The sequence below is a fragment of the Tauraco erythrolophus genome, chromosome 2 (assembly GCF_009769465.1).
Source record: "Tauraco erythrolophus isolate bTauEry1 chromosome 2, bTauEry1.pri, whole genome shotgun sequence".
NCBI lineage: Eukaryota > Metazoa > Chordata > Aves > Musophagiformes > Musophagidae > Tauraco > Tauraco erythrolophus.
Genome location: NC_141466.1, coordinates 115,792,332 through 115,819,475, shown reverse-complemented (window position 1 = coordinate 115,819,475; position 27,144 = coordinate 115,792,332). Strand labels below are relative to the sequence as shown.

General features: G+C 37.8%; 1 protein-coding gene across 5 annotated transcripts in view; it reads right to left on the bottom strand.

Moving 5' to 3' along the window:
• Positions 1–5,670: 5,670 nt before the first annotated feature.
• PPP1R21 (protein phosphatase 1 regulatory subunit 21) overlaps positions 5,671–27,144 on the bottom strand; it is a 34,824-nt gene continuing 13,350 nt past the window's right edge. For 2 of the 5 annotated variants that reach the window (XM_086631782.1, XM_086631785.1), the window contains 14 exons: positions 25,459–25,608; positions 22,343–22,444; positions 22,178–22,266; positions 21,183–21,319; positions 20,021–20,113; positions 17,973–18,100; positions 17,449–17,601; positions 16,591–16,683; positions 15,243–15,467; positions 13,707–13,742; positions 12,399–12,515; positions 11,395–11,493; positions 9,224–9,352; positions 5,671–6,880 (listed from right to left, as the gene is read on the bottom strand). In XM_086631782.1, coding sequence (XP_086487908.1) covers positions 6,851–6,880; positions 9,224–9,352; positions 11,395–11,493; positions 12,399–12,515; positions 13,707–13,742; positions 15,243–15,467; positions 16,591–16,683; positions 17,449–17,601; positions 17,973–18,100; positions 20,021–20,113; positions 21,183–21,319; positions 22,178–22,266; positions 22,343–22,444; positions 25,459–25,608 — 1,581 coding nt within the window. In that variant the 3' untranslated portion in view covers positions 5,671–6,850. The remainder of the gene's footprint in view (positions 6,881–9,223; positions 9,353–11,394; positions 11,494–12,398; positions 12,516–13,706; positions 13,743–15,242; positions 15,468–16,590; positions 16,684–17,448; positions 17,602–17,972; positions 18,101–20,020; positions 20,114–21,182; positions 21,320–22,177; positions 22,267–22,342; positions 22,445–25,458; positions 25,609–27,144) is intronic. The other 3 variants (XM_086631783.1, XM_086631784.1, XM_086631786.1) reach the window with 3 other exon arrangements.

The window sequence follows — 27,144 nt, the reverse complement described above, 5'->3', positions numbered from 1 at the left end:
CAGCCCTGGCAAGCAGAGGGTCAGGTAGCTCAGCATGCCACCCTCATCCCAGCACATAGCCCTGGAGATGCCAGAACCTGATCCCAACTTCTTCCCTCTGGAATTTTATCCCAGTGAGTCTTCTGCCTTGTTCCAGGACACACTCATCCTCTTGGCAGAGGGAACTGGAGGATCAATACCTCCTGTTTCACCAAAAAGCCAGGAAATGAGAAATACTTTCTAATTTCTACATACTCCAAAATGAATCTTTCAGACTTATGTACTCCTTCACAACATCCAATGCATCTTTTTGCCCATTACCTTTCGCATTAGCCCTTTCTAATGATTTTTAAGTTAAGTTGGAAAGGTACTCATTTCTTGTATCTCCTTATCAAGGTCAGCATTTGTACAAATAGATCGTATTTTTCCTTTGCTGAGACAAGTGTATGAATTTTCAATAAGACACTTATTCACCAGTAAATTCTGCCACCATTTGTGCTTCCTCCAAAATAATTCCGTGCAACGCAAACTCAAACAGCAGTGGGGGGGATCTAACTGATACTGAGATTTAAAAGTCCTTAATATAAATTAAATGAATAGCATATGCAGAACAAATTAGAACTATTATTTCTACTGTAAATACAGTTTGAAGAGCATTTCACATAAAGATACAGTATTATATATTGCTACAGGCAGTTACTAAACTCATTCAATATTTTACAACACTAACAAAGTCGGTTTATGTTGCTGATTATGCTAATCTTAACATGATTTGCAGTATATTACCCTTTTTATAAAATGTTTACTGGTTTTGACTTTTGTCAAAAGTGAAACCTGTCAGTTCATATCTTACTAGAACCAAATATTCTTAACTGGAGACAGAAGAGCATTTGTTTCTAGACTTAAAATTTTAACTCTTTGCTCTACTACTTTGCAGAAATTTGTTGCTAAAAGGCAAAGTCCATCTTCACTGAGAGTTCAAACCAAAATGCAAGAGTCAAATTCTTCTCTCTCATTTAATAAATTAATTTTTCACTTAGTACTATTGCTATTAAAAAAACCCCTCACAAGTTTAGCATATTCACTACATATAAATTGGTTATAGAGATTTAGCATACTTGTTGTGTTCCTTTTGTGAGAGATTGAGTGCTTGGCGGCTTCAAATGCAATCGACCTCCTGGGCTAGACCAATAATCTAACAGAAAGTTGTTTGTGTCTATTTGTTTGGACTGAAAATAGAGCAGACTTTCCAGATCTCAAAAAAAAATGCTAGTAAAATTGATTCTTGCCCTCCAAGGTGAGTATTTGCTGTGTCTGACATTGCACATGCTATACGCAATTTGGAAGTCACCAAGTAGAAGGCACGTACGGGGTGCAGCACCAGTTCCAGTAGTAGAGCTGTTCCTTATGCCCAAGACTGAAGTTAATGACACTGCACTGAAGCTCTCAGTTCAGACTTTTCAAGCTCATAACTCATATTAACATAAGCCCCACTGCAGTTTGATGTGCGATTCCAGAGCCGGTCAAATGACCACCAGCACGGGGTTTTGTGGCATAAAGAAAAGACTTGCAGCCTCACAGGTCTGATACTTTTCTTCCTTTTCTGGAGGCGGCAGAGCATGCTTGAGGTGCAGCCTCCAACATTAATGCATGTTCACAGGCGGCACTTTGGGAAACAACTTGTTGCAGCTCTTATTTCATGGAGCCAGTTTCTCTCTAGCTGGTTGCTGGCTGGTTTGAAAGCGATAGGAACGCATCTGCCCTTTGACTGACTGTTTGTCAGGGAGGCTGACACATTTAGTTTTGAAATCTGTCAATATTTCACAGCCTCTGGAACAGACAAGCTGCCAGATTTCCTTTGGGAGAAAGAAAGGAGTGGATGTACATCCACTGAATGAAATAACTAACATAGGGCTGGATCCAGCCTCACACAAGCAAACCTTTCGCTGCATAAGAACTACAGGTCTCACCTCGCCGATTTCAGGCGGAAAACAATTCTACGATTTAGCCTTTACATTTAAGTGTAAGAGTATTTTATAGGGTTTACTTGCCCAAAACCAGCAAAAGACTGACAATTTGAAAGATCATCTTTCTTGAATAAAGTGTACCATGCTTACTCTTCAAGCACAAATGGAAGTCTTCAAGTCGGAGAAGGTAATTTGAAGCTTTAGGGGGAGGGCAGACAAGGATGAAGATTCCTTTGGTAGTAGAAAGGGGTGTGTGTGATGATTGAAGGTCCCTCCATACTCATTTCAGAACCAATGAACTTTATATGGAGGAAATTTGCAAGAAGCTACATGCCACCACAGACTAGCTTCCAAGACAATTTGTGAAAGAATCCATAGTGCTTAAAGTGACTGGAAATTACCTGGACTCTTTAATTTTGTAGTTTTAACTCTTCTCAGGACCAAGCTGTGTTGTTTGTGGGAGACCATAAACACGATTTTGACACCAGGCCTGGATTTCAAAGGCTACTTCATTAGTTAAGATCTCATCAGTTTATAAAGTTTTGGACCTACAGGGTGAACTGGAATTAAAACTAGTACAGATAAAGTATGATTTCTACTGTTATCCCAGCAATTTCATACATAAAAAGTTTGAAACGAATATTCTTGTAGGGCTGTTAGCATGGTAGCTTGCCATGCAAATTAAGCCCAACGAGAATCATACCCTTCTTATTTTGCAGCTCAGCTGCGTAACCTTGGTATTGCAGCCATGCAAGTATTCGCACTGGAAGCTTCCGTAAGAAGCCGAGTGATTCTGAATGAGCATTGACATGTCTAAAGCTGCCTACACACACAGCAGAGGCAGACAATGAGAACTGCCCCCAGGCAAGTTTCCATGTGGTGGATTTCATAGCCCAAATCAGGCCTTGGTTTATAAAGGTCCCCAAAAAGTTCTTCTCTGTCCCCGTCTGTAACCAAAGCTAGCAGTTCTGCAGACACAATTATAGTTAAAGCAAGTTTCTAGCTCTCTCATTAAAAGAAATATGCAGGAATTAGGGCAAACACGGCCTCTTCTAAACAAACATGGTTTTAATTCACTGCTGAGTAATACTGCAAGTAGTAAAAGAAGAAAAAAAAGCAGAGTAAGAACAAGCAGCCTTAATAGACCAGCATCTAGCCTTTGTGGGAGGAAGTAATCAGAACTCTGGTAGCAATTACAATTTTTTACTGCACTAAGCTGTATTTTTATTATGACCCTGTTGTTGCTAAGATAGTGCTCTCAAATTACCTTAGATACATACTGTATGAAAGAACAACAGGTTTGCCCAGTTTACAAGGCCAGATGGTTCTCCAAAGTTTAAGGTATTGTTGGACATATATATAAAAACACCAACCAAACATTCACATTGCTCAACCAAGCCAGTAAACTTCTCTAGTCTCATGATAGGTGACGTGGATAAAAAGTTTATTTCCTTTCCTGTTTGCAACTGATGCCTTGGATGTCAGAGCAAATCTGTTCTTCAGAGGTGTAGTGAGCACTGCTGAACAGTGACAGGTCGCTGCTGCGCCCAAAGTCAGCATCAAGGAAACATGCTGGACCAAAGACCATTCCCCACCAAAAATTTCACTCATCTGTCAGTGAGGGAAGGTAGAATACAAAGACCAACAGGATTACAAGTACAAATTAGAAGTGAAGCCGGCTTGGTAAAAAAAGATTGTAAATAGCCAATGCATTTCAACAAAGATTGGAAAGCAAAGTGTTTCCGTTTTGATACTGATGCTCTGCTTTGAGCACCCACTAGGTCACATCTGGTGTGAAGTTCCTGGCACCAGTATAAGTGGAAAAATTAACCTGGTTAAGAATGCACCTGAAGGAATCAGCAAAAGACATGACACACAGCATTTTTAAATCAACACTTGAGATGATCAGTATTTAAATCACAGGTGTATAATTATATATATATATATAACAATGAGACCAACGAGATAACACCCTTGGGCAGCTTACAATGATGTCAGCCTAAGACTACTGGTTTAGAAATTAATCTCTCAGGCAGGGAAATCTCTGACCTCTAAGAGCTCCAGGCTTTTTAAAATTGCCAATGTATTCGGTGCTTCTTGGGCACTTCCAAAACTCATGAAGTGGTAGTTCTTAAGAGGGTGATCTTGAAATTAAATTCCTTTTTGGTTATATCAAGTATTTATTTTGAACACGCAGAATAGATACTGGGGATGCATTTTCAGAAATCTAGGATAGTTAAAAATTCTGAAATCTTTGGAAGTGTTAGTATAGGTTTAAAACAGAGTTCAGAAAGAATTTTTTAAGACCTAGTTATTAAAACCATTAACAGGAAACAGTGCTGTTACCTGAATTGGTCACTTCATTAGTATGACAGATTATCCATGAGGTGCCTAACATTATGAAGAAATTAAGCACTCTAAAAATGCTTTAAAAACTTGTGTTACAATTAAGTGTCCATTAAAAAAAATTAACTGGCATTAGGATTTTTCTTTAACCCTGGTTTTACATCATATTTTAATAGAGATTTTTCCTATTTTACAAAAGTTTGTCATTAGTTTCCTGATTAATCAACTAGGAAGTCAAGTATTCACACTGTAAATCTCTGAGCATTAATTCCAGTATTAGTATAATTTCTTTGCCCAAACTTTGTGCATTCTATAATAATCTGCAGATTGTTTCATATGTAGTTCAAATTCATATTTCTGGAAAACTTTGTCTCAAAGATTAATTCCTCACTCCAATGTTGAAGATAGGCTTCAGCTTTTTAATAGCAGATAAGCACAAGCTAGCCGGTTGACTCCAGAGAAGGGCCACAAAGATGATCCGAGGGCTCGAGCACCTCTGCTATGAAGACAGGCTGAGAGAGCTGGGACTGTTCAGCCTGGAGAAGAGAAGGCTCCAGGGTGATCTTATTGCAGCCTTCTAGTACTTCTAGTAGGAAGCCTACAGGAAAGCTGGAGAGGGACTTTTTACAAGGGCATGTAGTGATAGGACAAGGGGCAACGGATTGAAACTGAAAGAGGGGAGATTTAGATTAGGTATAAGGAAGAAATTTTTCACTCCGAGGGTGGTGAGGCACTGGAACAGGTTGCCCAGAGAAGTTGTGGATGCCCCATCCCTGGAGGTGTTTAAGGCCAGGTTGGATGAGGCTTTGAGCAACCTGGTGTATTGGAGGGTGTCCCTGCCCATGGCAGGGGGGTTGGAACTAGATGATCTTTGAGGTCCCTTCCAACCTAAACCATTCTATGATTCTATCTGCTTCAATAAAATGGTTAGAGAAAGCAAACACCTCCCAGCCCTCATCAACACCACCATGTAGTTTTTAATTCAACATGATGCTAGTAAGAAATCATGCGGGCTCTGCCCGTATCCTCTCCCTCCTCTTCAGTTTCATCACCACATCCATTTTGTCATTAAAAGGAAAAACTGTATCAGAAGAGTTCCACAGTTGCGATCGATAGAGATCTGAAGCTTGTTTGCTTTTGAGCAGACAAGAAGGTGAGAAACGCTAACATGGACTGTATACTTCGCACACTGCAGCAGTAGGTACAGAAATGCAGCCTGGCTCAAAAAGAAGCACTACTAAGAGTAGACAGACTGGTCCAATTACTGAAGCTCACCTCGCCAGGAATAGCTGTTAACATCTCACCACAATATCACACTGTGCAACCTGGGTATAAGCAGAATTAAGAAGAAAAGTCAAGTCGGTTTTGCGTAGTTGATTTTATTATTACATACTAATAATACATATCGACACAGTTGATATCAGAGTAAACCCTCATGGGACAAGTAAGTGCTGTAATGCAAATTACCGAACAGAAGATCAGTGTAAAGTGTGGAGCAGCACAGCATCAGACAAACAAAATTTTTTTAAAAAAAATCAATGCTGTGAAAACTTGTGGTATTAGACTTCACTTCAAAAAAAATATTCCTTAGTAGGTCTAAAGTTCACAAACTTCCCAAAACACAGGAAAAGCCATGTGCATCCCCCCCCCCAGTGAATCCATCACATCAGGACTTAATTCCATGAACACTTTTTGCAAATTCAGTGTTTAAATCTTCTACATATTTCACATTCTTTACTGTCAGAGAGCACAGTAATCTGATCTATTCTACACACATACTGTTCACTCTTTTGGGGCAAATTACAACCACAATTTCCTCTAGCTTTAAACAGCTATTTCAACCAATATATATACATATACATGTAAACAAAACGCCTAAGTAAGGGCTTAAAGCAATTTCATAGAAGTATCCCAATTCAGCTATTTGTGCTCTTCACTTTAAAATTCAAAGTGCCAAATACAGGCAGCAAAATTTTCCACTATTGCAGTCTAAAATAAAATTATGATCCCGTTTACTTGTGTGAATTTATAGAAATCATTTAAAGCCACAATTCCAATTAATTAAAAAGGGCTGAGAACAGGAATAATACACTTACAGTAACTGCACAGTTTGCATGGCCAAAAAAGTCTCAAAACTAATTTTTAAACTGTTATTAAGGGGTAAAGGAACATACACATTGACAATTTACCATATAACTCAAAAACGGACAACTACTGCACTGATCCAAATTTGTTAATCCATGATCATATTTGAAAAGATACAAAATCTGAAGTTATTACATGAAATTAAAACCTGGTTTTAAAAAGTGCACAGTAAAAACTGAAGATAATTACTATATAAATTATCCACAGAGTGTATATTTATTTCCTGGTTTAGAGCCAACATTAAATTCCGTTTTATCTGTTACAAGTTCTAAATATTTTAAAGCCATTTACAGCACCAAATCAGTTTTTACTAGACCCTCTGCTTCCTGGAACAAACAGGAATTGGACAATGAACGTTCACTATCTGCATCCTGTGCAGCTGCAGCTTCTGAAGAGAGTTGATTAGCTGTAAGCTATCGATTTTTGTTCTTTTTAGAATTTCCCTGCAACAAGAAACAAGTGAAGAGAACATATAATTCAGGTAAGAAAATCCAGACAGATAACAAATCTTGACGTCTGATAATTTATGCCTACAGTAAACAAGGAAGAACAGTCAAACTGAAAATAAACAGTCCATAGGCTTTTAATAATGGAAGCTTTTAACTGCTTGCTCTGAAAATCCCTCTCTCTTTACAGGCATAACAAAGGAAAGCACCAGATATTTCAAACAAGCACAACACTTTACTTCAGTTGAAGCCTATAGAGAAGAAACATTGGAGTTATGTCCCAAGACACTCAATTGTATTAACACGACTAGCATTGTAAGGGTAGTGAAGGCAAATCGAATCATAATTCACCCTTAAGTGGTATTTCAAATATAAACCTTACAGGACAATTGCCTAATTAAAATCAATCCCCCACCCTATTGCTGTGTTCCAAAACAAATTGAACTTTAACTTGGTCTATACTCGAATACTGTGTCCAGTTCTGGTGTCCCCACCATAAGAGAGACATATATCTGTAGGAGCATGTTCAGAGGAGGGCCACAAAGATGATCCAGAGGCTGGAGCACCTCTGCTACGAGGACAGGTTGCGGCAGCTGGGATTGTTCAGCCTTGAAAAGAGAAGACTTTGGGGGGGACCTAATAGCTGCCTTCCAATACCTGCAGGGAACCTACAGGAAGGCTGGGGAGGAACTTTTTACAAGAGTGTCCACTGATAGGACAAGGGGAAATGGGTTTAAGTTGAAGGAGAACAGATTTAAATTAGATCTTAGGAAGAAAGTCTTCAGTATGAGGGTGGTGAGACTTTGGAATAAATTGCCCAGAGAAGTTGTGGATGCCCCCTCCCTGGAGGTGTTCAAGACCAGGTTGGACAGAGCCTTGAGTAGCCTGGTCTAGTTGAGAGGCGTCCCTGCCCATGACAGGGAGGTTGGATTAGATGATCTCTGAGGTCCCTTCCAGCCTATGTAATTCTATGATTCTATACAGACTATTCCTACTTTAGAAAAGAATTTGTTCTACAGCTAGCCAACTCACATTTGACTTGCAACAGTTCCTCAAAGCAAACGTAGTTTAAAATAAACTTTGGGCAATAGCTACTTGCTGGCAATTCTCCGTCTTCCTATTTCCTTACGACAACATTTGTTTTTAAGCTAACCACCAACTCCCTCCAAGTGATAACGGCTTTAACTATACCATTTTGATTTCAACTGAATCGCCTTCTACATTTCCTAACATTTGAAAACCTGTGTCTGCTGTTGTGAGATTCTGAACTACCTCCTTACAGAGCGAGTACCACTTTGTCTTAAAAGCATGACAAGTGAAAAATTCCAGAAAACATTTCATAAGAACATGAAGTGTTGTGGTCAGTATGCAGCCAAGAGCTTCCCTCTAAAAAACACAAGAGCTTATACACCAAAATGTAATTTTTAAGATTAAAATGCCAAGTCAAAACACTCACATCTGAAGAAAAACAGTTCTACATGTAGGGGCAAGAGTGTACACTACAAAATAAAAATCATCATCATGGGACCTTAAAAAAAAAAAAAAAAAAATCCACATTTTTTTTTTTAACTCTCCAGTGAAGCCTGCTTCTATGCATTCCACAGTTAAGGAGAATAATGCTAGTTTATTAGTTTCACAGCCAGACAAGTGAAGGGTAAAGGCCTTCACAACAAACACCTGCTCCTCCCTAGAACCATCAGAGTAAGATATACCATGGTTTAATCACTGAGTGCTCAAAACAGCAGACTTCTGTATTTTTCATCGTTAAATGAAAAGCTTGTTTCTGATAAGAGGGTAGACTCCTTCCTTAGAAAAGAATTTAAGTGTGCACTTTAAGTTCACAGAAGGATGTAAGTGGCAACCTTTTCATTCCTACATATGAGAGACAGACAAGCTAGAATATCACAATAAAACAGAGATGAAGAACAGCTGCCAAGAAGAGTATGCTGCAGCTGAGAGAGGAGCACGGAAAGGACACTCCTATTAATAAGTTAATCATAAACACCCAGTATCACTAGCTGGATTTGCAAATAGTTCCATTTTCACCATGTATAAACAAAAAAAGGTGCTGATCTCCCATCAGAGGGTACACTTTGAAAGCCTATTTTGAAGCAGTGACATGAAGTCTTTGTTCTTCCCCACATGTATGTTTTGCAAGAATTTTTTCTTCACTCAAGCGTGCAGGACCACATCTGGGGTTCTCTTTCCAATTGGCTGAGAGTAAGAACTATAGCTTGTGAACTGGCTTGTCAAAGGGTAGTAGTACTGCAGGAATGCCAAATACAACCCACAGACCTCCAAACTGCAGCCAGTGCCTAATGCCAACACCGGGCAACTTACCTTACTAGTCATCTTGAGTGTATCAATTTCTTCCCTCTGTTTAGTTAAGGTTTCATTCATACTGCAGAGATGGTCACTCATCATACTTAACTGATCCTCATAACTTCTCTTGGTGGTCATCAATTCATCCTAAGGGAGAAAAACAACCAGCAGCCTTTGCTGAATATTAGCAACAACTGGCAAAGCAGTCAACTTCTGTCTCCACTTATTCAGCATCAAGAGTGTAGCTTACTGTAATTAAGGCAAACCACCGGGGAAAAAAAAAAAAAAAAAATCACTTTAGGAAAGGAAGTCAATAGCTAATTTTCTTTTACCTGAAGTCTCATGCATGGTCTGTTCCCCTTATTTTTGCTCTGTTTCTTTCATAAATTTTTATGGCTTACATAAAAGACTAACAGCTAAGTCTTCCAACATTGCTTCCAGTCAAGAAACAAGTAAAGTTTATTAGGTCAGAGCACAGCATCTACATGGACATCCATGGCGTACAAAGCTGAAGGAATCAGCAACTCACATGCAGTTGCAGAGCTATGATCCCTCTGGGATTAGACAGCCATGGTGGGATGACTAGAACGCAGCAATGAAGGGATACAGACACTTTAGGAAGGACAGGATAGAAGATGAGAAATCATGCTTTACATGAAGGAGTGATCGGAAGACAACTAAGGTCTCATAGGTAGGGATCAGAGGGGAAAAAACTAGGGTGGTATAGCAGGCAACTGCTACAAGCAGATTAAAAAAAAAAATCTCTCAACCCCAGACCCTGGATCCTCATGAAGGATTTTAACTACTCTGACATCTCCTGGAAGAGCAATGAGGTGGAACACAAGCAATTCAGTTCTCTTGAGTGTGGTAAAGAACTTTTTGATACCAGTGATCAATAGGCCTAAGAGATGCTCTCTGCTAGACCTGTTACTCACAAATAAGGAAAAGCTGGTCAGGGATGTGAAAGCCAATGGTAGCCTTGTCTGCAGCAACCATGAGTTAGTGGAATTTAAGATCTTGAGAGAAGTAAGCAAGATGAATAGTAGAATTACAGCAACCCTCGATTTAAGAAGAGTAAATTTTGGCTTTTTCAAGGTCTGCTTGGCAAGATCCCAGGTAAAACTGCCCTGAAATTTAAAGGGGCTCAGGAAAGCTGAATGATCAAGGACAGAGCAGAGAACAGTCCAATGCTAAGGAAGCGGAGCAACTGTAGCAGAAAGCCAGCGTGGCTGTACAGGAAACTCCCAATTCAACAGCTTGATCTGAACTTTCTCTGCTCTGACCAAAGGAGGGGACCAGATTACCTTCAGAGGACCACTCCAACCTAAACAATTCTATGGTTCAATATTACACAGACTACTAAACACACAAATGGAGCGCCTGCTATCTTTTCTTAGGAAGTTTAAGATGTAATTGGAGATGAACACCTCGTGCTGAGTTCGATATTGAGCGTGGAATTTGTTAAAGGAACAACTCAAAAGAGCACTTTGTGTTTATGAACAATTTTTCTAAGTGTGTATCATTATATTCACTGCCTCTATGGAGCATTTTAGGCACTCACCATCTCCGAGAGGTGAGCAATAAAAATATTAACTAAATATAAAGAAAACATGAAGGCATTTACGAATTTATATTTATATATGCTTTATGATTGGCTCCTTTCCCAGGGAGCACAAAGGGACAGGACATTCACAAGACATGTTGCGTAAGACTTTATTATCTATTGTTAACAACAGCTTCTTAAAGATTACCCCAAAGTTATTTTTGCTTGATATTAAGCTATCCGTCTCTTTAAAAAACACCCTGGCATTTCTAAGACTTTCAGTCCCAGGTGCTAGAAAGGATTAAGTATTCAGTGTGTCATCTGAAACCTGTCACACAACCACACCTTTTGACATTAAAAAAACAAAAAACATTTTCATAAAAAGCCTTGACATCAAATGTGCTATAACACAGACTTGGCTACTATAATATTTTCCTTGCAAGCATGCTCCACTTCCACCTTATACCTGGGATTTGAAGTGTATTATTTAAGTCTCTTCTTTACGTACCATTAGAGTTTTTACATCACATAACTAAGGACCTAGTAAAGGCATGACCACGCTCCATGGTTGTAATTTTCCTTTTCCATTTTCCCCTTACACACAATTAAAAAATGCATCTATTACAGTATGTAACATTTTACTTGCCTGTAATCTACTAATGTTTTGACTGGCTAGTTTCAACTCTTCCGTGAGTGATTCCTTGGACTTCTCTGCTAAAGACAGTCTTTTGGCAAGTGCTCGACACTGTCAATCAGAACAGAACAGGGAAGGTAGAAGGAAGGAAAGTTAGTTCCAGAGTATTGCCTTGCACTATCTTTAACTGATCGCTTTGGGTGTTTCCATCTTTCTGTAATCCTTACATTTCAAGAAACTTAGTTAGACCTTGTGCACATTTTTAAATGCTAAGGTAACATAATAGTCAACACTAATTTTTTGTTTAATTTTACACAATTACTATATTGCCAATCCTCTAAATATCATATTTTTCACATAATTACTAGGAAATGAAACTCGCTTCATTCATTGCTCAAATATCAAAGATGGTTCCTCCATACTATGTCATCTGCCATTAAAAAAATATTTAAGATGATCTGCTCTGTCAGCCTGAAGCTTTGGTCTACTCCATATCAGTTAATTACACAAATCGAAATGGCCACTACTTTCAGGAAAAATTACCTCATCATTTGAAATGAAAACAGGAAACTTCAGATACAATGAATCGTTCCGTAAATTCTTGAAGTTAACTACAACTTATGCCTAAGAACCAGTTTCTCAGGAGAGCTGTTTTCATCACTTCATGATACACTCAAAATACTTTTGAATGACATCAATATCACCTCAAGATTAAGTCAAAACTAGCTTGGTAACTAAAGCCAGCTGCTTCAGCTTATATGAACAAAGCTATAAATGACACACATTAGACTTCTTAATCCACTCAAGACAAGGCTACCAAAGGATATATTTTTAAAAAGTCTTTGTACAGTATCCATTTTTATGCATACTAGACCACAGCCAAAAAACGTATTCTAGGAACAGATTTTTATGAAACATTATGTTCCATAATTTAAACTCACTGTCACAACACTTGCCTGTGGAAAGTTTAAAAAGAGATTTACTGTTTTCAGTATATACACTGCCTGCATTCTCACCTCAGCATGAAAGTGTACTGATTTGCTGTCAGCAAGCTGCAGATGAGACGTAAGTTCTGCTATCCTTGCCATATAGTGGTTTTTTATCAGGTCTTCACGAGACTCGACATCTGGAGCCTGGTATAGCAAAAATTTAAGCAGACAGATATTTACGTTTAGTAGACTGAATACTTGCATCACAACATTGTCCTCTGTACTGATTTAACTCCTTCCCTCCTGAGGCCTGGCTGCTCTACCCAAAAGCATTAAACTCCCCAAACACAATAGACAAATTACAGCAGGTCACTCTGATGATGACTCTTAATGTCAGACTTCCTTAAAGGACAAAGAACTGACTGAAGATACAAGAAGTTAGCTTGATTTTACATCTGATAAAGATGTAAATCCACTGCAGAAGTAGACTGCTTACACCGACATAAAAAAACTTACTGGCTTTTCCCAACAAGGAAGAATTCCTTTGCATAACTAAATTTCAGAAGCTCACAACAGTCAGAACTATTTCTAGTGTTGCATGCTCTAGAAGCTTCTTTAGACATTTTAACTTTTTAAAGAAAAAAAAACCAAACCAAAACCACAACTTGCCAGTTTACTATAAGTTACAGAGTAACCCACTAAAGGCAGCTTTCACATGACTTGTCATTACCTTCAAATTCAGCACTATGCGGTAGCTTTTAAGAACTCTTATCAGTTATTATCTGGCCTCCACTCCCTTGTTAATCATACCTTCAGAAGAAAACAAGGTGCAAGCTAAAATACACATCGGTTCCCTGCAGTATCAGAACAGGGAAAGCACTGACTCTGCTAAGTTTCTGTTGGGGCAAGCGTTACACTATAGCAGTGCTAAATAAAGAGTTAACATATAGTGACAGCTGGTTCAAAGTTTCTTTTGGTGTGACCTCTGGATTGGGAAAGACTGTACTTCAGTGTTCAACACCAGGCACTACAGTCAGTGACTCTTTTGCAGCTTGAACCCTTCCCTCAACAGTTAAGAACTGAGGCTTGGTATGCAGTTAGGGTTACTGAAATACAAACAGACCAATGCTTTCCTCAAATTACAGAGAGCAGACCTGGACCACAGCTCACACCACTCCAAATTGCTTACATGAATAAAAGATAACAGTTGACTAAGAAGAAGAAAATTACAAAATACATGCATTTCAAACTTGAACATACAGTATAGAGACTACATGGGTGACTCATGCCATTACACTACAGTATTCTTGGTAATTAGACCTCTGGAATAAGTTTAACAGAATCAGAATTGAAGTATTTACCAGATGTACTTTGACAATGTTTAAAACAGATTACCTTTTCATTATCAGTAGTTACAGTCAACATTCCAATCTGGAACAAGGAAGAAAATACACTTAAGCGAGAACTACAAAAATAGATACCATAGCTGCAAGTCATTTCAGCTTCAGGCATAGGACTTTAAATCAAAAAAATCTTGCAATAGTTAAAGCTAAAACCAAATTTAAGTACTTCCACTTGTAACATAAACAAGGATGATAATATACACAAACGCCTTGAGTGGAATTAAAGCTGACATGAGCTCTCCAACATACCCTTTGCCTTAAGACGTACACAGGGAAAACGCAATTAAAGCAGCAAGATGCAGCTCGCTCGTACGATCATGCAACTGCTTGACTACATGACACTAACTCAGAGGTACGTTAGTACACTGAAACATTACTTTTCATGTTTAAGAGCAAAGAAAGCCAACTTGGATTTCTTGAGTCCCTTCTGAATTCTTTTCTTCCCACTTTGACTAGTAAATTACACTGACATCTCCGTGTGAAGCACTGACAGAACTCCAGCAGAGGGTGTATGCCAATAACTAGTTTCATGAAAGAATATCTTCCTAGAGAATCACAGGGTTTTTTTTCTGGTCTCAACAGAACTAGAGATTTAGGTTTATGGGAAATATTCATGCAATATGTTGACCTGTGAGTTACATTAAGCATTGTGGCCAGAAAAAGCCCTTCTCTTCAAACTCCTAACAGATTAAATACAGGATCAAACTTGAGATGCCAGTTTACTTCAAAACTGGGGATTTCAAAACCATCCACTGGTCATTTTTATCCTAGAGCAGGAAAGTGGGCAGGAATAAAAAGAGAAAAAAAAAGAATTCTATTGAGTGCTGAGCTGAGTAGACTGATTATGTCTTACAGATGACATCCCTGTTAATACCACTTCAGAAGTGGAAATTCAAAGGAAAGGCCAAGCCCTTTTAAATACTAGTAATAAACAGGAAAAAGCCATTTACTAACATAGAAGAGCAAAGACAGATGTATGTCATATACAAAGCAGTTGCTGAACCCAAGTTGTACGCATCTATGAAGGCTACATACAAGCACTCCAGAGAACACTGAAAGCTTGAATAGCTTCAAGTTAAAATTAGCTATAGTAAACTGACCTGTAGTAAATCCTATAGCTCATTTAAAAATATTAACTACCTACTTCCATTTGCTTTAGTGTACTTGGAGATGAAAAAAGTATTGGAAACTCAGAGGCAACCTGAGATATATACTACTTGCAAGGCTTCTTAACTACAGAATCAGAAAAATATAGAAGTTAAGCATCTATTATTTCCTTCTCAGTCATACAAGTACAGAACTACAAAAACATCTCCATGATACTAAAGACAGTGAAAAAAGTCTCAAAATCCAAGAAATTCCAAACTCTGCAGAAAGCATTAGCAAGCAGCTTTCCAAATACAAGGAGCCCAAATGTGACTGCATTTCACCACAGTCAAAAGGTTTCATTATTAGTGTTTCACTGATCAAACAGTACTACTAGTAAATAAAGTGGATTTTTCTTTATTGAAGGAAAAAGCTCACTTACCAGACTAGTACTCTTAATAGGTTCCCTCTTTTCTGTGGTCTCCTTTTGGTCAGCTACATTTGGCAAAACAGAATGCTCTTGTACGGTTTCAGCTAAATGTCCACTAAGAGAGTTCTTCAGTTTTTGGTTTTCTTTCTCTAGCTTTATTTTAGCTAGCTGGGCCTCCAACATCCAGTGTTCTTTTTCTTGTTCAAGTTTTGCAATTTTCTCCAAACTCTGCTGGACCTGTAAGAGGGAAAGTTTACAGTCCAGGTTACTGAACACAAGGGAAAAAAGCCACACAAAGGAAACATTTAAAGACAGTGTTATTTTAAACTATGACTTAAGTGAGCTAACAAATAATGCAGCAGGTCAACAACTACTGATTCCAGCTGTACGCTTAACTGTGGTCACGTGCCAAAAATGACCGTTATTTAATTAGTCTGAAATACGCATCACAAAGTTACAGCTCATAGAACTGGCAACATCCTATTAGATGAAAAATCAAAGCAGGGAAGAATTTTATGAAAACCTGAAAGATGTGCGCCTGACACTAGCATTGTCTTGTTCTATGATACAAAGACAAACAATCTCTCCCCTCCCAGCTGCTCCACCTCACACAGACAGAACAAGCCACTTGTCCAGATAAGAAATTAACTATGGAACAGTACACATCATATCACTCCACACGCTTCTGTTGAAATTCATCTCATCTCTACTAATACACTTTGAATATTGGCCACTACAAAAGAAGCCACTGAAGCCTTTCTTCTGTAAGAGTTCAATGATGGTGACTCAAGCACAGTCTAAGCATTCAAGCTAATAAAGAAGTTTTAGTATTAATCAGTTAGTCTCATTCATATGAGGATATGGGCAAACTGTGTAGGCCTTTTAAATACCATTTAATCTCCCCCTGCCTCACCTTCCAGGAAAAAAAAAATATGCACACTGCAATAATGATAAACTGTATTCTATTAATGACTAACTGAAAAGAACAATCATTGTTCTTAACCAGTGCTAATAAATCCTGCATAGGCCAAAAAAAGCACTCAAAACAGTACATAGCATTAGAAATGTATACTTCAGTATGCCTTATTCTTGTCTTTCTTTTGCATTTATTTGAATTATTAAAAATTGCCTGTCTCTTATAACCACAGGAGAACAAGTCTTGGATAACTCAGCCTAGCAAGGGTAAGTTTTACTTTCAAAACTCTTCAAGACAGACATCTAGAGTCTAATTTTAAAGCTCCAGTATATGCATATATATGTACAAACAACTACACATGTAAATATGTGGAGACTACTTGATACTATTTTACCTTTATAAAATACACTATCATACATGTTAATAAAATTTATACCAGAATACCTGTTGTGCAAGACCTTCTCTACTTTCTGTGGAACTCAGAAGAACTCTACGATTGGCTAAAGCCTCTTCATAAGGCACTGAATCTGCATAAGGCTGCAGAAGGATAAAAGAAACCTCAAAACATGTTTCACAGTACATCAGAATATGTATTCTATTTTCTTATTGCCCTCCTTACTTTAGTAAAAGGAAGAAAAACACCTTTCAAGTGTTTACTAGTCTTTCGAAAAAAATGCTTGAGCTCACAAAAACACCACCCCAAAATGCACACCTGATTAAAAAGTGCTCAGAAAACTCCAGATGTTAATTAACGATCAAACACATTTTAAGGTCCACTTTACAAACATTGCAGTAAAGTGAGTTAATAACTGTTAAGCACACCATCACTTAATTGTTAATTTTAATGGAGACAAAAGGGAGATCTGGTAGTGTTCAACCCTTTGGTTCAGCACATTTTCTCCAGTATACCTGCTTTGTTTTTTTTTTCTGATGCTCTCCACTGTCTTTCAGTGAATACAAGTGTAAGAATATGATGTCATTCGTTCCATATTCCTGGTGAACATGGAAGGAAATTTTAATATGCCACTACCCTCTTCTCCTTGGAGTCTTGGCACAGAAATAATTAGTGGAAATGGGTAATGGCAAAACTGGCACATACCCTCAGTCGTGACAGCAACTATGCTGTCTAAATTTTTCAATAGCATTATTGCTGTAAGGGTTCCATTTCCTCAGCCAAAGATTCTCTTTCAGAGAATCTCATCCATTCCAAATACTGAAAATGCTTAGTTTGTATTCTCTTTGGCATAACCAGCTATCAACAGAACTGTGCTTTCTCTGTACAAGCATGCTAGCTGAACAAACCTTCTTCAAAGACTTCATGTAAGCGACCGCCTTTTTCTTGTACTGCAGCATACACTCAGCTGAAAGAGGGCTGATGAACTCTGTTCCTCCTTTAGGGCCATAGCTCAATGAAGTAGTGAAGTGATCCAAGTTGTTGCTAAAGAACGAGGCAATCTAGGCACATCAAGAAAAGCCACTTTTTGAATTAAGTTGACCAGAAAGATTCATCAGAGCAATTGCTCTTTCAAGAGAAAGACAAGTACTTAGCAAAACTGGTACTCACAACAAAAATTTCAAACAAGCTACAGGCTCTTTCACATAACTTAGACCTTACTAACACAAAGCATGCTCTTCACAGTATCTACTTTTATCACCCATTCAGTTGTTTTTAAACTTGCAGCCTGAAAATATCTTAGAACAAACCTGATGCTATAGCTTGTTAATAATCAGAAGCACAAAGATTTTCCAAATCATTCAACTACGATTTTTTTTTTTTTAAACTTGTACAAGTTAGAGCATTATATTGAAAGAAAAATATCCATTACCTTGCCCACTCCATTTGTTAAAGCCACAACAGAGGATAAAATACAGTCATTTGTAGTTACGAGTTTCTGTGTAGCAGTTGGAACATCTTGCTCTAAAGTAGCTTTCTGACTGTAGTGCTTGGAAATATCTAGAAAAAGAAAAAACATTTATGCCAAATTACAATTTTTGTCTATTTCAGCAACCATTTTCAAATTCAGCTTATGACCTCAGGCTTCAAATGCTTCTCCCCTCCAAGTTGTGTAAAACTTTAGTCCTGATACTCTTAGCTCTTCAGTAAGAAGAGGTAAGGCCTTAGACAACTGCTTGTGATCATTAAGGACAGACATTATGCCTGTTACACAAGGCAGAATAAATGTCTATATTTAAGTGTTCTCTGTATCCCCAAAAATCATAGCTATATAGGAGACCGCAGCTCACATTGAACTAGCATTTCATTTCACAAGTATACTTTCCATTTCCAAATGTTTACATGAGGACACTTAAAAGTAGAATTTTCAGTCATGTTCAGTATCTGAGTGTTCAGCGTATCTGACTTAAAAGGGAAGAGTATTCTAATTCTGTCAGAGCAAATCTAAAAGACTACTAGAAGTTTAGAATGCTACTTCCTATATTGTAATATTATTTCAGGCAAAATTAACAGAACAATCTTCAGAGAGGGAGTAGAAAAAAAGACGAACAAAACACACACCACACCCACCAAACTTTTTGAAAGTCACTTACAATAGTGACTTAAATACACTTATTATCTTAGCTTAAATACACTAATTAATTTCAACAGCACCAAAATCTAATGACTCAAGTATTTATCACGTAAGAACAAACATTCTCAACTTGGCCTAATTAAAAATAATTACTTATTTGACAAGTGAACACTTTGCACATATTTTACAATAAAGTATTACTGCTACAGAATAGAGAAATCCCAGGTAATCACCATTAGAAATTATAAATTGTAGCAAGCTTAAGCAGTCGGAAATTAGTTTGGGCTGGGAAGGAAGGGAGAAGTGATAAAATCAAGCATTCTGGAGTATGGGAATGTGAGATGTTAGGCACAACATATCTGTTGCTAGCTAATGAATTCTACTGACAGTTTTCTTCAGTACTTCTATTTTCTATATTTCTTTTGTTAAAGTATAAGTTGGGTTGATTTTATGTTATAGTGACTATATTAAGAGGTAGAAGGTATTTATCACTGAACTTATCTAATCTATGCTACAAACCTCTTGGTTTAGTGTCTCATTTTGTTTGAGGTAAAAATCTCTAATACAGTTTTTCTTTATTTAGAACAGAGATTCTACAAAATGGGCCTGTGCTATTAATGTTATTCCTAAAAGAAACAAAAAAACCCAATTTTGCTTAAAATTATAAAAGCTTAATGTTTAAACAGCTGACTAGTATTAAAACAATTCACCTATACGGATTATTTTCTCCCTGGGAACAGCTACATGGTACAGAAATTCAAGGATATACAGATACTTCCGTTTTGAAACTCCGAGTTTTAACCAAACAGTGCTTCACTGCAAACATAACGTATTCATGTTCTTCGGACAAAGGGAAGGTAAGCTATTTTCATTAAGGAAGTTATGTTTCAAAAAGAAGACAGACTTCTCTAAGCTTTGGTTATATATTCATGATAAAAATAGTAATCAACCTAAAAATAATAAGGAAAAATTCCATGTTAAAGGCAGGTATAGGTCAAAAGGCATAGGAAAATATGTACATTTAATGGCATTCCATTCTGTGTGCTAGTTCCACTAGAGCAATGAAGTTCAAAAAGTAAAGCGATACTGCTCAGGAAGATCTAGAGCACCACAATGAAATATTCCAGCAACTTAGAAGAACAAAGCTAACAGAACGGAGGAGTGAAAAACAAGCATGCAATTCCAAAACAAGTAGTTAGTAGGTTTAGTTTCTTAGTTTCTAAAGGCAAAACAAACTAGATTAATCACATATTACACTTTCAGCACGGTTACAGAGAGAATACATGCGTGCTGTGTTAAACAGAAAGAAGCAGAGCGGAAAGAGAACGATATTCCTGTACTCTCACCTTTTAAAACATCATGAAATCCATGAAGACTTGCAGCAATGTTTGTAAACACCAAGTTGTAATTTGTCCTAAGAAGTCCTTCTGGTTTTGTACCTATGAGTACCACACAGAAAGGAAAAAAAACAATACTAGGATTTGCCCATGAATGAAGAGAGTTAGCTTTGAAAATAATCCAATTTCAACCTACTAGAAATATTTGCACAGAGAATGAGAATCATAAGAGATTAATTTACTTAAATTTCTCCTTCAAACATGTATGTGTGTATATATATATACACACATATAAAAAATTTTGCCAGAGTAGGCAGGTAAAAGACTTCCAAGTTTCCTAAACTTTATTCAGGTTTTACAAATATCAACTGTTTCTGTCTCAAAAAGCAATTACACATACAGAAAGATTTACATGCTCACTGCTGTAGGAAGAACCATCTGGGTCTTTCTAAAGAGTGAAGACTGAAATAACCTGAAGCTATACAAGACTGTTTCCTCTTATTTAAAGTATGCATTTGGAGATAGTTTCCCCACACACATACACACAAAGGTTTTACCTGATTTTATTTAGTCATTATCATGAGAGTTGTGAGTTGTAGTTTAATGATTTTATGAACAGGAGGAGCTGGAAGTGATAATTAGTAATAAAATGCAGTTTATTAACAATTTAATGATTAAGAGATGACAAAAGACATACTGTCAATCACACTATAAAAACCCTACAGTCATTTCTTCCCCTCTGTGGTTAACTATAACTATCCAGAATGTGGTACATGTGACTGCTTGGTAATTTCCAGGCCTGCACCATGCCCATGACTCTCCAGGAGGGATAGTGCAGTGCATTAAAGATACACTCTACAGCACACTTGGTCTCCCAGCCCCAATCAAAGAGGGTCCACTATGACAGAATATATTGCAGAACTCAGTTGACCCATAGTTTAAACCGTACCTAAGGAGTAGTGTTAACCTTGTTTTTCGCTACCACGGAAGTGGGAATTTTTATGTGTATTTTTTGTTGTTGGCTGTTTTTTTTTTGTTTTGTTTGTTTGGTGTTTGGTTTTTGTGTGGTTTTTTTTGTTTGGGTGTTCTTGTTTTTTTTCTAAACTGGTCTGAAAGGAAAACTATACTTTCCAATCACAATGTAACCAACGGAGCCAAAACTGGAACTTACTTGGTAATGCAAGAAGACTAACATATGTATGTAGCTTCTCAAAGACTGCAGTCAACCTTTTCATGTCTCTGTGCAGCTCCATATTTCTAGCTCTTAGAGCAGCTGTGCAAAGAGAAGACTCACACTCTTCTTCCAAACTAGGAATATATGAATTATTTTTTTAAAAAAAGTGAACAATTATCTTAAAAAAACAAATACATTAGTTTTGGAGTATATAACTAGTGTTCTCTACACCTCCAGTCCAATACAACAATAGACTAGAAATGTATTATAGAAAGGTTAACGTATCAGAGTAATTCAGCAATACATGAAAACTACCGCATGCATGTACAATTCCTACTCTTAGGAGCTTCAGTCACAAGCCAGGAATGGTTTACACTCACAGCAAGGAATTGATTGCATCAGTTTAAAGACTCTTTCCTCCACTACATACAATTTGCCTTTTGCTTCCCAAGAAGCAGGATAACAGGTACAAAAAAAGGCATAAAACAAGCTTCTTCCTTAATCCAAAGCCTCTTTTTCAGCAGTCCTTTGCATTAATAATTCACCTCCCTTCAACCCTCTGAAGAACAGAGTGGGTTCACTACAGAAGGGATATGCACTCTGCTGAGTTTTACTATGCTGTTATATTTAGTGCATGATAAATAGTCTTCAGACAGGCTCAAGAAATCAACAGTTTCAGTCTATCAAACCTGAAGAGTATCAATGCTATTGAATAGCATTAAGAAACATTAAAAACCTCTGCAGCTTTCATTAAAGTCTCACTTGCGAGCAGGGGAAAAAAGGCTTTAAAATACATGGGTTTAGCTCTAATGCCCAGCAGGAAAACAACACGCATAACCTAAAGGCTCAAAAATCCGCAAGCAAAAAGAAAAGTTCTGCCTTTTAAGCCAGAGTGCTTTAAGGGCTGACTTAATATTTGAGTTGTAGATTTGACAATGCTGTCAGCCTGACACTTAGTGCCCCTTTAAGTTGATCTATCAAATCAAAAGTACCTTTTTAACTGATAAGGAAGAATCTTTCTTAAAAAGCATAAGTAGGAAGCTAAATGTTCTGAGAAGGCCTTCAATTTCACAGCTGTTTCCTAGAAGGAAAAACAACACATAAGTACGTTTGCTCTGTAAAAGCCTTTTTCAAGACTGAAAAAAAGGAAAACTCACCAGGACTGTCACAGTATCTTCTGTAATACTCTCAAACAAGTGGAGCATTCCTTCCTCCAGAGGGCGAACGTACGAAGCGTTTTCATGAAGATACTGCGAGAACTGCGTACAGAGAGATTTTAAAATGGTGCTTGCTGAAGGCTCTTGCAAACTGCTTCAAGTTAAAAAGTGAGCGGTCCACTTTAGCAAAGCACCTGTCATCTTAAATGATCCCCAGGACGCCAACAACAAGATATAACTGTCAAGTGAGGCACAGCAACCTCTTCTACAGGACACACACACACCTTGAGGGAAAGTGAAGGCTACAATAGAAGTCCCAGCAAAACTGCACCTAGGGCTTTGCCACAGCACCCTATCTCACTAACTGCCATGCACAGCACACCAAACCCCTGCTTTGTAAGTTTAAACGTTCTTGCATTCCTTGCTCAACTCCATCAAATTAAGGCTAGATCCATGCACCATTAAGCCACCAGAATAACTACCCTACCTTCCTCCCAGCTGTTGTTTACCTATCAGTCCTTGTTCTGTGCATCAGCACAAACATTTGCACAGCTGTGCAAAGCATTGAAGAACTAAACTGAGTTAAAACTGAGAGCAAGAGATCAGTTTTAATCCTTGTCTATATCCAGTCCAGTTTTCAACATGGGTCAAAGCACACTTACGCAAATGCAAAGCATGGAGCAGTAGCTAATCAAAGGCAGAATTCTTACTTTCAAGAACTATGACAGGTTTGGGCAATTATGAAACTTTGGCCTCACAGAACTGCCAGACTGCTAAAAATTGCTTAAGTAAATTCTATGGCTAATTTTGCCTTCAGAAAAAAAGTATGCCTGAGAACAAAGGTGTTTACTTTTACACACAATCAAAACAAAACAATACCAACAGCTTTCAATTTTCATACCGCAGTATTACAAAAACCTTTCTCCACAGATTGACATAGGTAGTCAAAAGTGATCTTGTTTCTTATTTTACTCCCACAGAAAGATACCTTCACCTTTGATTATTTATACCACAATAGTAGCTAAAGATCCCAGGCAAATAGGGTATGAGAAAATTTAATTTTTTCTTGCATTATTACAGTGCAGTAGCACAGTGTTAACAAGAAAAGAGAGATTCCAAGCTCTCATTCATGCATGCACAAATCTTGATGGAATTAGGGAAAATTCCTAAATCTAAGGAGGAAGAAATAACACATGCAGAATGCTCCTGACTTGTGTTGCAAGAGAGGGGACTGGAGTTATCCGGCACAATGCTGAAGACCCAGCAGAACCCAGCAATCCAATACTTAAAGAGAAAAGGAATACTTGAACCTGGAAGGGAATTGTCCACATCTACTTTGAGTGTCTGGTGGGGAAAATAGCTCGAAAGCGCCAGACAAGACCTGAAGTTGGGGAAAAATAAATCAGTGCAAGTGTGCCAAGCCACTACCTGACGCTTGCCTCATTTCTGTACCACACTAAGGGGAGATTTTTGAACTACTCAGTGGAGGAAGTAAGATCACACTGAGAACACTTGCCAAGCAAACAGATAAATTAGTCAAAAATACAGGAGCAACAGCAGTTTCAGTGAGTGATAAAAGATGCTTCACTGCTGGAAAGTCACTGCCAAAGCCCTGAGAGGTGGAGTGCACTGAGGCAATTAGGTCATGAATACACAATGGGGCAGACTACAAGTGGCATAATTATGACAACAAACAAAGCCTGAACTACTGAATCAGAGTCAGTTATCAGAAAAGGAGAATCAAATTACAATTCTGATTAAGCTGCACATTTCAGCTGTGTGAAAGCACTTCTCCACTGAAAAGCAACGAAGTGTTAACTAGGATATTAAGGAAAAAAATGCATGAGAAGTGATGTCTAAGAACCCTGATTTTACTCCCTTTGTGTAAACTGCAGTAGTGTCTGTAGAATCCAGTCACCACACTGGGCCACAAACAAGGAGACACAGTTCCTGCCTCGAAGAATTTGGAAGATGACAAAGCTTTATGTTTTTTTTACAAGAAGGATGTGCCATTTTGAGTACAACTGGTGGCAGGAGCAAGAAAATGCTGTTCTCAAACTAAGATCTATGCTGAACCTCTGTAAAAGTGTATTTTTGATTCAAATAGTTGAAACAACTGAGATGGTAAATAGAGTGGGATTTCTCTAGCGGAAAAACATATTCACAAGCATATTTGTTGCCTGCAAAGAGATTAAGGGAGGTCTTCCCAAGAACAGCAAAGTTTTGTGATCATTAATGTTGCCACTACATGCATTGCAGCTGTTTGATGAGCGCAAAACATGTCCATCTCAGTAGCTTAAGTATGAGCCCTACAAGCTACTAAATTGAAACTGCAGTCTGAATCAGAAGATAGTCATCCAGCAACTTAAATGCACATAGATCCACTTGAACTATGAAGTCAACAACTGATGTTCAAGCAATTTTATTCCAAAGCATACATATATGCATCACCACACAAATCCTTGTGCACAAAGTTCTTTTCTTTCTATGCCATGAAGCACGGAAAAAGTCAAGAGATGCAGCTTAACAGCTCTGAAGGATGCTCTCAGAAAAGTCTTCCCATGGAGTTCCAAGGAAAGAGCCAGGTCATGTTTCTTGTAATAATTTCAATGTGCTTACAAACTTAAAGGTTTCAGAACACTTACAGGAAAGATCTTTACACAAAGAGCACAAAATCCGATTATAAAGTTGGTTTTTTGACAACGGAACAGGGTCCAAGTTCTCTCCTTCATAAGCCTACTCTCCATGCAGTTCATTTCACATCACAGTTAAACACAAAACCTTCTGTCTCAACATCTCCCATGTTCCAGTGCCTTAACTAAGACAATCAGCTATTTAGCAGTGCAATACTTGTTTATTTTAAAATAATTAGCTGAACTTTTGACAAATGCCCTTTATTTAGTACCAAAATCTTTGACTTGACTGTCATATTGCTCTTGTAGCAGAGCACATTCAGAGAATTCACCCAACAGAGCAGACTTCTCAGGCATGAGAGGCTGCCTCTAGGAACACACTCATAGCATTCCAGTAAAGCTGGTAGAAGTTTGCATGACATTATTCACTCATAAAAGTCTACATAATTGAATATACTTGTAGCTGAAATCTGTAAGCTTTACCTTCTGATTTAACGGTGATATAGTGTCTGTTGCAGAATCAATAGGAAAGATCTGTACCTTCTGCTCAGTGTATGTATGGAAGTTCAGAAGAGCTGTTACAAGTTCTTGAACAAAAGCTAGTGCCTGGCCAGCAAGGTCTCGCAACTTTAGCTGTAAAGAAAGTTATAAAGTCATTATATTTGGTATGTACCTATTTAAATAAGAAAGAAAATTGTGACTGAATGGATACAAGAAATTGCTATCAACCATTTCTTTCTTGTTACCAGTTCATCCCAAAACACATTTGGGATGAACATTTTTGCGAACATGCATAAATGAACAGCATTTACCTTTAACGTCATTTTTACAGTTTGTGAATAAACTACAATGACACTTAAAAGGGCGTGTTTTTCTTTGATGACAAAGTACGTTTTTATTTCATACAACAGATGATGCTTTGCCTTTGCTGCATTTCTCAAACTACAGGCCACAAGAACACTTAGAGGTTAATAGTACAATTACAGAAACCATCTTTGAAATTAAGATTTGTAGAGGTCAACAGACCAGTTGCTAACAACGGCTCAGTTCTTCTCGCTTCTTACTTGGTTGTAAGAAAACTTAACTGTAACTAGTGAAAACCAATTAGGTTTTCTCCTAGAATAAAAGGTGTCTGCTTCTCTAATCAGTAACACTCAATTCTTATTCTCCCACCTGGACAGAACCAAGCTGCTGCTTATGAATAAGGCTATTCTGTGGGTTTAGTGAAGTACGGAGGTATCCAAGAACTTAATCCAAAAAGGAACATTCTGAAAAAGCAAAGGTAACAGGGAAGAAATCCACACTCTGTTGTGATTTATGGAGGAGAGAATAAGATTAAAGTCACATTTCAGCCAAGAATAATTTCTCCTTCAGAGATGTATTCCTAATGTCTCAATGAAGTGCTAAATCAAGTTAAATCACTTGACTATGGATCAGGGACAATGGTGAGTAATTAATTCAGTCATCACACTCAGTTTGTGTATGTTAATTAGCTATGCAAGGGAGGAAAACAGACAATATTACTGTTTTGCTGTACTTTATACTGCAGCCTGTGCTAATACACTAGCATTTTGCATCCACTGGCAAAGGCAGGCATAAAAATCTGTTCTGGAACATTTTCAAGACTGCAGATCTTGAAGCATGAGGCTGGCTGACATAGTGCTAGCAGAAAACAGGAGAGGGAGAAACTCTCCACATAGTTATTCAGATTTTTCTCAGTACTCAGCAACAGGCTGATTTAAGACTACACTTCCATCAAAAAAAATGGGCAGCAGGTCACCTGTTCTCACAGCAGGCATATTACGAACAAGGTCTCTTTATAGGCACTTCTGAAGGAGAAGGCAGCTATTTGAAATCTTTCTACAGTGGCATCTGAATGTCTGAAAGCACCAACTTGAAGGTCTGAGGCATATCATAGAAGAAAAGAGAAAAAACACTAAGCGCAGTGGATGGAGCTCTATCCATGAAGGCCAGGGAAATACTGACTGCAACAAGATACCTGGTTTACTACTGCAAAAAGCCTTAATATATTTAGCTACTGACAGAAAACTAATGCTCCTTTTTGAATACTGAATAAACCACATTCCCAAGGAAATTGTCAAAATTACAGTAATGAATGGAAACTGTTCCTTTTTTAAAAATAATATTTAAATTAGTAAGGGTGATTTG